General features: G+C 34.5%; 1 protein-coding gene across 1 annotated transcript in view; it reads right to left on the reverse strand.

The window, feature by feature from the left end:
- Positions 1–6,310, reverse strand: part of LOC128647607 (G-protein coupled receptor family C group 6 member A-like) — a 292,969-nt gene extending 286,659 nt beyond the window's left edge. Inside the window, exons 1-2 of the mRNA XM_053700362.1 lie at positions 6,246–6,310; positions 5,256–5,547 (exon numbers count right to left, since the gene is read on the reverse strand). Coding sequence (XP_053556337.1) covers positions 5,256–5,547; positions 6,246–6,310 — 357 coding nt within the window. The remainder of the gene's footprint in view (positions 1–5,255; positions 5,548–6,245) is intronic.
- Between the last annotated feature and the right edge of the window lie 7,822 nt (positions 6,311–14,132).

A 14,132-nucleotide genomic window follows, 5' to 3' on the forward strand; every position in this document is an offset into this window, starting at 1 on the left:
ATATGCTCTAGACATTGTTACATACTGTAGTTCTACTGATATGCTTTAGACATTCTTACATACTGTAGTTCTACTGATATGCTCTAGACATTGTTACATACTGTAGTTCTACTGATACGATCTAGACATTGTTACATATTGTAGTTCTACTGATATGCTTTAGACATTGTTACATACTGTAGTTCTACTGATATACTCTAGACATTGTTACATACTGTAGTTCTACTGATATGCTCTAGACATTGTTACATACTGTAGTTCTACTGATATGCTCTAGACATTGTTATATACTGTAGTTCTACTGATATGATCTAGACATTGTTATATACTGTAGTTCTACTGATATGCTCTAGACATTGTTACATACTGTAGTTCTACTGGTATGATCTAGACATTGGTATATACTGTAGTTCTACTGATATACTCTAGACATTGTTACATACTGTAGTTCTACTGGTATGATCTAAACATTGTTATATACTGTAGTTCTACTGATATACTCTAGACATTGTTGCATACTGTAGTTATACTGATATGCTCTAGATATTTTTACATACTGTAGTTCTACTGATATGCTGTAGACATTGTTACATACTGTAGTTCTACTGATATAATCTAGACATTGTTACATACTGTAGTTCTACTGATATGATCTCTACATTGTTACATACTGTAGTTCTACTGATATGCTCTAGACATTGTTACATACTGTAGTTCTACTGATATGCTCTAGACATTGTTACATACTGTAGTTCTACTGATATGTTCTAGACATTGTTACATACTGTAGTTCTACTGATATGCTCTAGACATTGTTACATACTGTAGTTCTACTGATTTACTCTAGATATTGTTACATACTGTAGTTCTACTTATATGATCTAGATATTTTTATATACTGTAGTTCTACTGATATGCTCTAGACATTGTTACATACTGTAGTTCTACTGATATCTATGCTCTAGACATTATAATATACTGTAGTTCTACTGATATGCTCTAGATATTGTTATATAATGTAGTTCTACTGATATGATCTAGACATTGTTACATATTGTAGTTCTACTGATATGCTTTAGACATTGTTACATACTGTAGTTCTACTGATATGCTCTAGACATTGTTACATACTGTAGTTCTACTGATATGCTTTAGACATTGTTACATACTGTAGTTCTACTGATATGCTCTAGACATTGTTATATACTGTAGTTCTACTGATATGATCTAGATATTGTTACATATTGTAGTTCTACTGATATTCTGTAGACATTGTTTCATACTGTAATTCTACTGATATGCTGTAGACACTGTTACATACTGTAGTTCTACTGATATGCTTTAGACATTGTTACATACTGTAGTTCTACTGATATGATCTAGACATTGTTACATATTGTAGTTCTACTGATATGCTTTAGACATTGTTACATACTGTAGTTCTACTGATCTGCTCTAGACATTGTTACATACTGTAGTTCTACTGATAAACACTAGATATTGTTACATACTGTAGTTCTACTGATAAACACTAGATATTGTTACATACTGTAGTTCTACTGATATGATCTAGACATTGTTACATTCTGTAGTTCTGATATACTCTAGATATTGTTACATACTGTTTTCTACTGATATGATCTAGACATTGTTACATACTGTAGTTCTACTGATATACTCTAGACATTGTTACATACTGTAGTTCTACTGATATGCTCTAGACATTATTACATACTGTAGTTCTACTGATATGCTCTAGACATTGTTACATACTGTAGTTCTACTGATATGCTATAGATATTGTTATATACTGTAGTTCTACTGATATGATCTAGACATTGTTATATACTGTAGTTCTACTGATATGCTCTAGACATTGTTACATACTGTAGTTCTACTGATACTATCTACACATTGTTACATATTGTAGTTCTACTGATATGCTTTAGACATTGTTACATACTGTAGTTCTACTGATATACTCTAGACATTGTTACATACTGTAGTTCTACTGATATACTCTAGACATTGTTACATACTGTAGTTCTACTGATATGCTCTAGACCAGGGGTTTCCAAACTTGGTCCTTCAGAGGTTTTGGAACTACATTTCCCATGATGCTCAGCCAGCATTTTATCTAGCTGAGCATCATGGGAAATGTAGTTCCAAAACCTCTGGAGAGCCATGTTTGGGAAACCCCTGCTCTAGACATTGTTACATACTGTAGTTCTACTGATATGCTCTAGACATTGTTATATACTGTAGTTCTACTGATATGATCTAGACATTGTTATATACTGTAGTTCTACTGATATGCTCTAGACATTGTTACATACTGTAGTTTTACTGATATGCTCTAGACATTGTTACATTCTGTAGTTCTACTGATATACTCTAGATATTGTTACATACTGTTTTCTACTGATATGATCTAGACATTGTTACATACTGCAGTTCTACTGATATACTCTAGACATTGATACATACTGTAGTTCTACTGATGTGATCTAGACATTGTTATATACTGTAGTTCAACTGATATACTCTAGATATTGTTACATACTGTAGTTATACTGATATGCTCTAGACATTGTTACATACTGTAGTTCTACTGATATAATCTAGACATTGCTACATACTGTAGTTCTACTGATATGCTCTAGACATTGTTACATACTGTAGTTCTACTGATATACTCTAGACATTGTTACATACTGTAGTTCTACTGATATGCTATAGACATTGTTACATACTGTAGTTCTACTGATATGTTCTAGACATTGTTACATACTGTAGTTCTACTGATATGCTATAGACATTGTTACATACTGTAGTTCTACTGATATGCTCTAGACATTATTACATACTGTAGTTCTACTGATATGCTCTAGACATTGTTGCATACTGTAGTTATACTGATATGCTCTAGATATTGTTACATACTGTAGTTCTACTGATATAATCTAGACATTGTTACATACTGTAGTTCTACTGATATGCTCTAGACATTGTTACATACTGTAGTTCTACTGATATGCTCTAGACATTGTTACATACTGTAGTTATACTGATATGCTCTAGACATTGTTATATACTGTAGTTCTACTGATATGCTCTAGACATTGTTACATACTGTAGTTCTACTGATATGATCTAGACATTGTTACATACTGTAGTTCTACTGATATGATCTAGACATTGTTACATACTGTAGTTCTACTGATATGCTCTAGACATTGTTACATACTGTAGTTCTACTGATATACTCTAGATATTGTTACATACTGTAGTTCTACTTATATGATCTAGATATTTTTATATAATGTAGTTCTACTGATAAGCTCTAGACATTGTTACATACTGTAGTTCTACTGATATGCTATAGATATTGTTATATACTGTAGTTCTACTGATATGCTATAGATATTGTTATATACTGTAGTTCTACTGAGATGCTCTAGACATTGTTACATACTGTAGTTCTACTGATATGATCTAGACATTGTTACATACTGTAGTTCTACTGAGATGCTCTAGACATTGTTACATACTGTAGTTCTACTGATATGCTTTAGACATTGTTACATACTGTAGTTCTACTGATATGCTTTAGACATTGTTACATACTGTAGTTCTACTGATATGATCTAGACATTGTTACATACTGTAGTTCTACTGATATGCTCTAGACATTGTTATATACTGTAGTTCTACTGATATGCTCTAGACATTGTTACGTACTGTAGTTCTACTGATATCTATGCTCTAGACATTATTATATACTGTAGTTCTACTGATATGCTCTAGATATTGTTATATAATGTAGTTCTACTGATAAGCTCTAGATATTGTTATATACTGTAGTTCTACTGATATGCTCTAAAAATTGTTACATACTGTAGTTCTACTGAGATGCTCTAGACAATGTTACATACTGTAGTTCTACTGAGATGCTCTAGACAATGTCACATACTGTAGTTCTACTGAGATGCTCTAGACATTGTTACATACTGTAGTTCTACTGATATGATCTAGACAATGTTACATACTGTAGTTCTACTGATATGATCTTGACAATGTTACATACTGTAGTTCTACTGAGATGCTCTAGACATTGTTACATACTGTAGTTCTACTGAGATGCTCTAGACATTGTTATATACTGTAGTTCTACTGATATGCTTTAGACATTGTTACATACTGTAGTTCTACTGATATGATCTTGACAATGTTACATACTGTAGTTCTACTGAGATGCTCTAGACATTGTTACATACTGTAGTTCTACTGAGATGCTCTAGACATTGTTATATACTGTAGTTCTACTGATATGCTTTAGACATTGTTACATACTGTAGTTCTACTGATATACTCTAGACATTGTTACATACTGTAGTTCTACTGATATGCTATAGATATTGTTATATACTGTAGTTCTACTGATATGCTATAGACATTGTTACATACTGTAGTTCTACTGAGATGCTCTAGACATTGTTACATACTGTAGTTCTACTGATATGATCTAGACATTGTTACATACTGTAGTTCTACTGAGATGCTCTAGACATTGTTACATACTGTAGTTCTACTGATATGCTTTAGACATTGTTACATACTGTAGTTCTACTGATATGATCTAGACATTGTTACATACTGTAGTTCTACTGATATGCTCTAGATATTGTTACATACTGTAGTTCTACTGATATGCTCTAGACATTGTTACATACTGTAGTTCTACTGATATGATCTAGACATTGTTACATACTGTAGTTCTACTGATATGCTCTAGACATTGTTATATACTGTAGTTCTACTGATATGCTCTAGACTTTGTTACATACTGTAGTTCTACTGATATGATCTAGACAATGTTACATACTGTAGTTCTACTGATATGATCTAGACATTGTTACATACTGTAGTTCTACTGATATGATCTAGACAATGTTACATACTGTCGTTCAATTGATAGGATCTAGATATTGTTATATAAATATGTAAAAAAAAAAAAAAAAAAAATTTGAAAATTATTTTAAAATACTTGCCAGAAATTTTAAACATTTTTTAATGCAATTTTATTTTACTTTATTAGCCCTTTTAGGATATGCACAGAACTTAACATGTTTCATGGCATGTTAATATGAACGTATTTGCAACTTGGATCCTTAAATAAAATTAAATAATTAGGACTGTTCGACTGGATAACATTAGCACACACAGAAATTTAGAAAAATACACTTGTCACCTACCTGTGGGTATCCATATATTCCCAGGACATTTGCTATTTGTGCAGTTGTCTCAGAGGATAAATCACCAATTACCCCTGCCAGCTTGTCGTGCCCCCTACAGGAGTAATTAGGAACTGCTGTATTTGATCCGGTTAATATTTGCATCACACTCAGTGTAGCTTTATTAGCATTTGCGCAAGAATCATAAATGTGATATCCCAGGGTAATATTGGGTAATATGGTGGGATCCTTGTTGATTTCATCAATGGCAAAGAAAAAACTCATGAAGAACTTATAAAAGGTGCCGATTGGGCTGTGGGAGAAATGTATATTTGTTTGTTTAAATCATTCAAGGTCATTATTTAAAATTCTGTAACACATTATACAGGATAGGAAAAAAATAAATATAATGGTTTTAAATAGACAAAAAATCCAGATGAATTTTTTTCAGATAATGGATCAGGTCCGCCAGACCTCACTGAATATGGCGAGCAATACACTCGCCGTATTCAGCATTGCACCAGCAGGTCACAGCATGCGGACAGGTTATGGAGCAGCGGTCTTTGTGACCGCTGCTTCATAACTGCAGGCTCGCCAGAAACACGGGGCATCAACTCCAATCGGAGCTTGATAGATAGGCCCCATAGCATTGAATTTAAAAGAATAAAAAAGAAACTTTCCAATGTACTTTTATCAAATATACTTAATTCTCTTGGTGTCCTTTGTTATTAAAGGGACAGTCTACACCTTAGTTATCTTAAAATCTTACCTTAAATTAAGCTCCAAATAGCCTCATGCACCCTTTCTATATCATGCTGCTGTAAGAGTAAAAAAGTTATATTAAAATTGTTTCTGGTCACTTTGAAATGGATGCCAAGCTCCTCCCATTGATGACGTAACCATGGGCATCCATAGAAATTTCTCCAGTGGAGGGCAAAAATGTGAAATATGATCAGACAATATATATATACACTTCTACACTAATGATGTCATGTATATAATTTAGATTACTGAGATACTTTATTTCTAGCTATTATGCAATTATGCCCTTCTCCTAATTGTCCATAATGGCGCATAGTCACCTAGACAAAATCCAGTAAATACTGTTGCATTATGTCAAACAGCACTGTGAGGGAAGAGAATAAATAAGGTGAATGGGAAAATGGTGAGTTTAGTAAAAAAAGAGGCATTGCTACTGCAAGCCTGCCTGTGATATAGAGATATCAGTGAGTTAAAGGGACAGTATACACCAGAATTGTTATTGTTTAAAAATATACAATTAGATTACGAGCTTGGCGTTTTGAGTGAAAAAGCAGCGTTATGGCCCATAACGCTTCATTTTCCCTAATGCTGCTATTACAAGTCTTGTCGGTATAGGTGTACCGCACACCTTTTAGCCAGTCACGCAACGTCAGTACCGCATTTTTTCAATGGGACTCCCATAGCCCCGGTATTACGAGTTTGCCTAGGAGGCCAAAAAGTGAGCAATAAACCCTATACCGACAAGATCCGTAACGCCATCTGAAGTCAGTAGTTATGAGTTTTACATTACAAAGCTGTACCATAAAACTCATAACTAAAGTGTTAAAAAGTACACTAACACCCATAAACTACCTATTAACCCCTAAAACGCCACCATCCCGCTTTACAAACACAATTTAAATATAATTAACCCCTAATTTGCAGTCCGTCCACACCACTGCTATAATAAACCTATTAACCCCTAAATCGCAAGCCCCCCACAAGAGATATACTAAAATAAACTATTAACCCCTAAGCTGCAAGCCCCCCACAACTAAATATACTTAAATAAACTATTAACCCCTAAACCGAAAGCCCCCACAAACTAAATATACTAAAATAAAATATTAACCCCTAAACCTAAAGCCCCCCTAACTTTATATTAAAATGACAATTTCCCTATCTTAAATTAAATTAAAACTTACCTGTTAAATTAAATAAATTAATTTTAAACTAACAATTAAACTAAGATAATTATTAAACTACAATTAAACTATCAATTAAATTAAACTAAACTAAACATTAAAAAAATCCTAATACTACAAAAAGTAGTAATCTAATTACAGAAAAAAAAACGAAATTACAAAAAAAACCATTAAATTATGAAAAATAAGAAACAAATAGCTCTTTTAACAGTAAAAAAAAAAATACAAACACCCCCCCCCCCAACAGTAAAACCCATCACCCCCACAACCAGCCCCCCAAATAACATAACTATCTAAAAAAACTAAACTTCCCATTGCCCTGAAAAGAGAATTTGTATGGGCATTGCCCTTAAAAGGGCATTTAGCTCCTTTACATGCTCAGACCCTAAACTAAAAATAAACCCACCTAAAAAACCCTTAAAAAACCTAACACTAACCCCCAACGATCCACTTACAGTTCTTGAAGTCCCGCTTGAAGGATCCATCCAGCCGGCGAAGTCATCATCCATGTGGCAAGAAGTCTTCATCCAGACGGCCTCTTCGATCATCATCCAGCCAGCGAAGTCCTCATCCAGGCGGCAAGAATTCTTCATCCAGACGGCATCTTCTATCTTCATCCATTCGGCTCGGAGCGGGTCCATCCTGAAGACATCCGGCGTGGAGCATCCTCTTCAGACGGTCTCCGCCATACACTGGAACTTCAATGCAAGTGATGTCATCCAAGATGTAGTTCTACTGATATACTCTAGACATTGTTACATACTGTAGTTCTACTGATATGCTATAGACATTGTTACATACTGTAGTTCTACTGATATGTTCTAGACATTGTTACATACTGTAGTTCTACTGATATGCTATAGACATTGTTACATACTGTAGTTCTACTGATATGCTCTAGACATTATTACATACTGTAGTTCTACTGATATGCTCTAGACATTGTTGCATACTGTAGTTATACTGATATGCTCTAGATATTGTTACATACTGTAGTTCTACTGATATAATCTAGACATTGTTACATACTGTAGTTCTACTGATATGCTCTAGACATTGTTACATACTGTAGTTCTACTGATATGCTCTAGACATTGTTACATACTGTAGTTATACTGATATGCTCTAGACATTGTTATATACTGTAGTTCTACTGATATGCTCTAGACATTGTTACATACTGTAGTTCTACTGATATGATCTAGACATTGTTACATACTGTAGTTCTACTGATATGATCTAGACATTGTTACATACTGTAGTTCTACTGATATGCTCTAGACATTGTTACATACTGTAGTTCTACTGATATACTCTAGATATTGTTACATACTGTAGTTCTACTTATATGATCTAGATATTTTTATATAATGTAGTTCTACTGATAAGCTCTAGACATTGTTACATACTGTAGTTCTACTGATATGCTATAGATATTGTTATATACTGTAGTTCTACTGATATGCTATAGATATTGTTATATACTGTAGTTCTACTGAGATGCTCTAGACATTGTTACATACTGTAGTTCTACTGATATGATCTAGACATTGTTACATACTGTAGTTCTACTGAGATGCTCTAGACATTGTTACATACTGTAGTTCTACTGATATGCTTTAGACATTGTTACATACTGTAGTTCTACTGATATGCTTTAGACATTGTTACATACTGTAGTTCTACTGATATGATCTAGACATTGTTACATACTGTAGTTCTACTGATATGCTCTAGACATTGTTATATACTGTAGTTCTACTGATATGCTCTAGACATTGTTACGTACTGTAGTTCTACTGATATCTATGCTCTAGACATTATTATATACTGTAGTTCTACTGATATGCTCTAGATATTGTTATATAATGTAGTTCTACTGATAAGCTCTAGATATTGTTATATACTGTAGTTCTACTGATATGCTCTAAAAATTGTTACATACTGTAGTTCTACTGAGATGCTCTAGACAATGTTACATACTGTAGTTCTACTGAGATGCTCTAGACAATGTCACATACTGTAGTTCTACTGAGATGCTCTAGACATTGTTACATACTGTAGTTCTACTGATATGATCTAGACAATGTTACATACTGTAGTTCTACTGATATGATCTTGACAATGTTACATACTGTAGTTCTACTGAGATGCTCTAGACATTGTTACATACTGTAGTTCTACTGAGATGCTCTAGACATTGTTATATACTGTAGTTCTACTGATATGCTTTAGACATTGTTACATACTGTAGTTCTACTGATATGATCTTGACAATGTTACATACTGTAGTTCTACTGAGATGCTCTAGACATTGTTACATACTGTAGTTCTACTGAGATGCTCTAGACATTGTTATATACTGTAGTTCTACTGATATGCTTTAGACATTGTTACATACTGTAGTTCTACTGATATACTCTAGACATTGTTACATACTGTAGTTCTACTGATATGCTATAGATATTGTTATATACTGTAGTTCTACTGATATGCTATAGATATTGTTATATACTGTAGTTCTACTGAGATGCTCTAGACATTGTTACATACTGTAGTTCTACTGATATGATCTAGACATTGTTACATACTGTAGTTCTACTGAGATGCTCTAGACATTATTACATACTGTAGTTCTACTGATATGCTTTAGACATTGTTACATACTGTAGTTCTACTGATATGATCTAGACATTGTTACATACTGTAGTTCTACTGATATGCTCTAGATATTGTTACATACTGTAGTTCTACTGATATGCTCTAGACATTGTTACATACTGTAGTTCTACTGATATGATCTAGACATTGTTACATACTGTAGTTCTACTGATATGCTCTAGACATTGTTATATACTGTAGTTCTACTGATATGCTCTAGACTTTGTTACATACTGTAGTTCTACTGATATGATCTAGACAATGTTACATACTGTAGTTCTACTGATATGATCTAGACATTGTTACATACTGTAGTTCTACTGATATGATCTAGACAATGTTACATACTGTCGTTCAATTGATAGGATCTAGATATTGTTATATAAATATGTAAAAAAAAAAAAAAAAAATTTGAAAATTATTTTAAAATACTTGCCAGAAATTTTAAACATTTTTTAATGCAATTTTATTTTACTTTATTAGCCCTTTTAGGATATGCACAGAACTTAACATGTTTCATGGCATGTTAATATGAACGTATTTGCAACTTGGATCCTTAAATAAAATTAAATAATTAGGACTGTTCGACTGGATAACATTAGCACACACAGAAATTTAGAAAAATACACTTGTCACCTACCTGTGGGTATCCATATATTCCCAGGACATTTGCTATTTGTGCAGTTGTCTCAGAGGATAAATCACCAATTACCCCTGCCAGCTTGTCGTGCCCCCTACAGGAGTAATTAGGAACTGCTGTATTTGATCCGGTTAATATTTGCATCACACTCAGTGTAGCTTTATTAGCATTTGCGCAAGAATCATAAATGTGATATCCCAGGGTAATATTGGGTAATATGGTGGGATCCTTGTTGATTTCATCAATGGCAAAGAAAAAACTCATGAAGAACTTATAAAAGGTGCCGATTGGGCTGTGGGAGAAATGTATATTTGTTTGTTTAAATCATTCAAGGTCATTATTTAAAATTCTGTAACACATTATACAGGATAGGAAAAAAATAAATATAATGGTTTTAAATAGACAAAAAATCCAGATGAATTTTTTTCAGATAATGGATCAGGTCCGCCAGACCTCACTGAATATGGCGAGCAATACACTCGCCGTATTCAGCATTGCACCAGCAGGTCACAGCATGCGGACAGGTTATGGAGCAGCGGTCTTTGTGACCGCTGCTTCATAACTGCAGGCTCGCCAGAAACACGGGGCATCAACTCCAATCGGAGCTTGATAGATAGGCCCCATAGCATTGAATTTAAAAGAATAAAAAAGAAACTTTCCAATGTACTTTTATCAAATATACTTAATTCTCTTGGTGTCCTTTGTTATTAAAGGGACAGTCTACACCTTAGTTATCTTAAAATCTTACCTTAAATTAAGCTCCAAATAGCCTCATGCACCCTTTCTATATCATGCTGCTGTAAGAGTAAAAAAGTTATATTAAAATTGTTTCTGGTCACTTTGAAATGGATGCCAAGCTCCTCCCATTGATGACGTAACCATGGGCATCCATAGAAATTTCTCCAGTGGAGGGCAAAAATGTGAAATATGATCAGACAATATATATATACACTTCTACACTAATGATGTCATGTATATAATTTAGATTACTGAGATACTTTATTTCTAGCTATTATGCAATTATGCCCTTCTCCTAATTGTCCATAATGGCGCATAGTCACCTAGACAAAATCCAGTAAATACTGTTGCATTATGTCAAACAGCACTGTGAGGGAAGAGAATAAATAAGGTGAATGGGAAAATGGTGAGTTTAGTAAAAAAAGAGGCATTGCTACTGCAAGCCTGCCTGTGATATAGAGATATCAGTGAGTTAAAGGGACAGTATACACCAGAATTGTTATTGTTTAAAAATATACAATTAGATTACGAGCTTGGCGTTTTGAGTGAAAAAGCAGCGTTATGGCCCATAACGCTTCATTTTCCCTAATGCTGCTATTACAAGTCTTGTCGGTATAGGTGTACCACACACCTTTTAGCCAGTCACGCAACGTCAGTACCGCATTTTTTCAATGGGACTCCCATAGCCCCGGTATTACGAGTTTGCCTAGGAGGCCAAAAAGTGAGCAATAAACCCTATACCGACAAGATCCGTAACGCCATCTGAAGTCAGTAGTTATGAGTTTTACATTACAAAGCTGTACCATAAAACTCATAACTAAAGTGTTAAAAAGTACACTAACACCCATAAACTACCTATTAAGCCCTAAAACGCCACCATCCCGCTTTACAAACACAATTTAAATATAATTAACCCCTAATTTGCAGTCCGTCCACACCACTGCTATAATAAACCTATTAACCCCTAAATCGCAAGCCCCCCACAAGAGATATACTAAAATAAACTATTAACCCCTAAGCTGCAAGCCCCCCACAACTAAATATACTTAAATAAACTATTAACCCCTAAACCGAAAGCCCCCACAAACTAAATATACTAAAATAAAATATTAACCCCTAAACCTAAAGCCCCCCTAACTTTATATTAAAATGACAATTTCCCTATCTTAAATTAAATTAAAACTTACCTGTTAAATTAAATAAATTAATTTTAAACTAACAATTAAACTAAGATAATTATTAAACTACAATTAAACTATCAATTAAATTAAACTAAACTAAACATTAAAAAAATCCTAATACTACAAAAAGTAGTAATCTAATTACAGAAAAAAAAACGAAATTACAAAAAAACCATTAAATTATGAAAAATAAGAAACAAATAGCTCTTTTAACAGTAAAAAAAAAAATACAAACACCCCCCCCCCCAACAGTAAAACCCATCCCCCCCCACAACCAGCCCCCCAAATAACATAACTATCTAAAAAAACTAAACTTCCCATTGCCCTGAAAAGAGAATTTGTATGGGCATTGCCCTTAAAAGGGCATTTAGCTCCTTTACATGCTCAGACCCTAAACTAAAAATAAACCCACCTAAAAAACCCTTAAAAAACCTAACACTAACCCCCAACGATCCACTTACAGTTCTTGAAGTCCCGCTTGAAGGATCCATCCAGCCGGCGAAGTCATCATCCATGTGGCAAGAAGTCTTCATCCAGACGGCCTCTTCGATCATCATCCAGCCAGCGAAGTCCTCATCCAGGCGGCAAGAATTCTTCATCCAGACGGCATCTTCTATCTTCATCCATTCGGCTCGGAGCGGGTCCATCCTGAAGACATCCGGCGTGGAGCATCCTCTTCAGACGGTCTCCGCCATACACTGGAACTTCAATGCAAGTGATGTCATCCAAGATGGCATCCCTTGTATGCCCGTTGGCTGAAAGATTTCAATCAGCCAATAGGATTAGAGCTGCTATAGGATTAGAGCTGCTAAAATCCTATTGGCTGTTCTAATCAACCAATAGGATGAGAGCTGCTAAAATCCTATTGGCTGTTCCAATCAGCCAAAAGGATTGAGCTCTCATCCTATTGGCTGATTGGAACAGCCAATAGGATTTTAGCAGCTCTAATGCTATTGTCTTATTGAAATCCTTCAGCCAATAGGAATGCAAGGGACGCCATCTTGGATCCAGTGTATGGTGGAGACCGTATGAAGAGGATGCTCCATGCCGGATGTCTTCAGGATGGACCCGCTCCGCACCGGATGGATGAAGATGGAAGATGCTGTCTGGATGAAGACTCTTGCCACCTGGATATGGACTTCGCCGGCTGGATGAAGATGGAAGAGGCCACCTGAATGAAGACTTCTTGCCACCTGGATGAGGACTTCACCGGATGGATGGATTCTTCAAGCGGGACTTCAAGAACTGTAAGTGGATCATCGGGGGTTAGTGTAGGTTTTTGATTGTTTTTTTGGGTGGGTTTTATTTTTAGTTTAGGGTCTGGGCATGTAAAAGAGCTAAATGTCCTTTTAAGGGCAATGCCCATACAAATGCCCTTTTCAGGGCAATTGGGAGCTTAGTTTTTTTTAGATAGTTATTTTATTTGGGGGGGTTGGTTGTGGGGGTGGTGGGTTTTACTGTTGGGGGTGATTTTATTTTTTTACAGGTAAAAGAGCTGTTATCTTTGGGGCAATGACCCATAAAAGGCCCTTTTAAGGGCTATTCATAGTTTATTGTAGGCTAGGTTTTTTTTTTTGGGGGGGGGGGGTTGATAGGGCTATTAGATTAGGTGTAATTCTTTTTTTATTTTTGATAATTTGTTTCTTATTTTTTTGTAATTTAGTGTTTGTTTTTTATGTAATTAAGTTATTGTTATTTTTATTATTATTATTTTTTTTTTAAATAATCTTTT

This window comes from Bombina bombina, chromosome 2, assembly GCF_027579735.1.
Source record: "Bombina bombina isolate aBomBom1 chromosome 2, aBomBom1.pri, whole genome shotgun sequence".
In the NCBI taxonomy this organism is placed as follows: domain Eukaryota; kingdom Metazoa; phylum Chordata; class Amphibia; order Anura; family Bombinatoridae; genus Bombina; species Bombina bombina.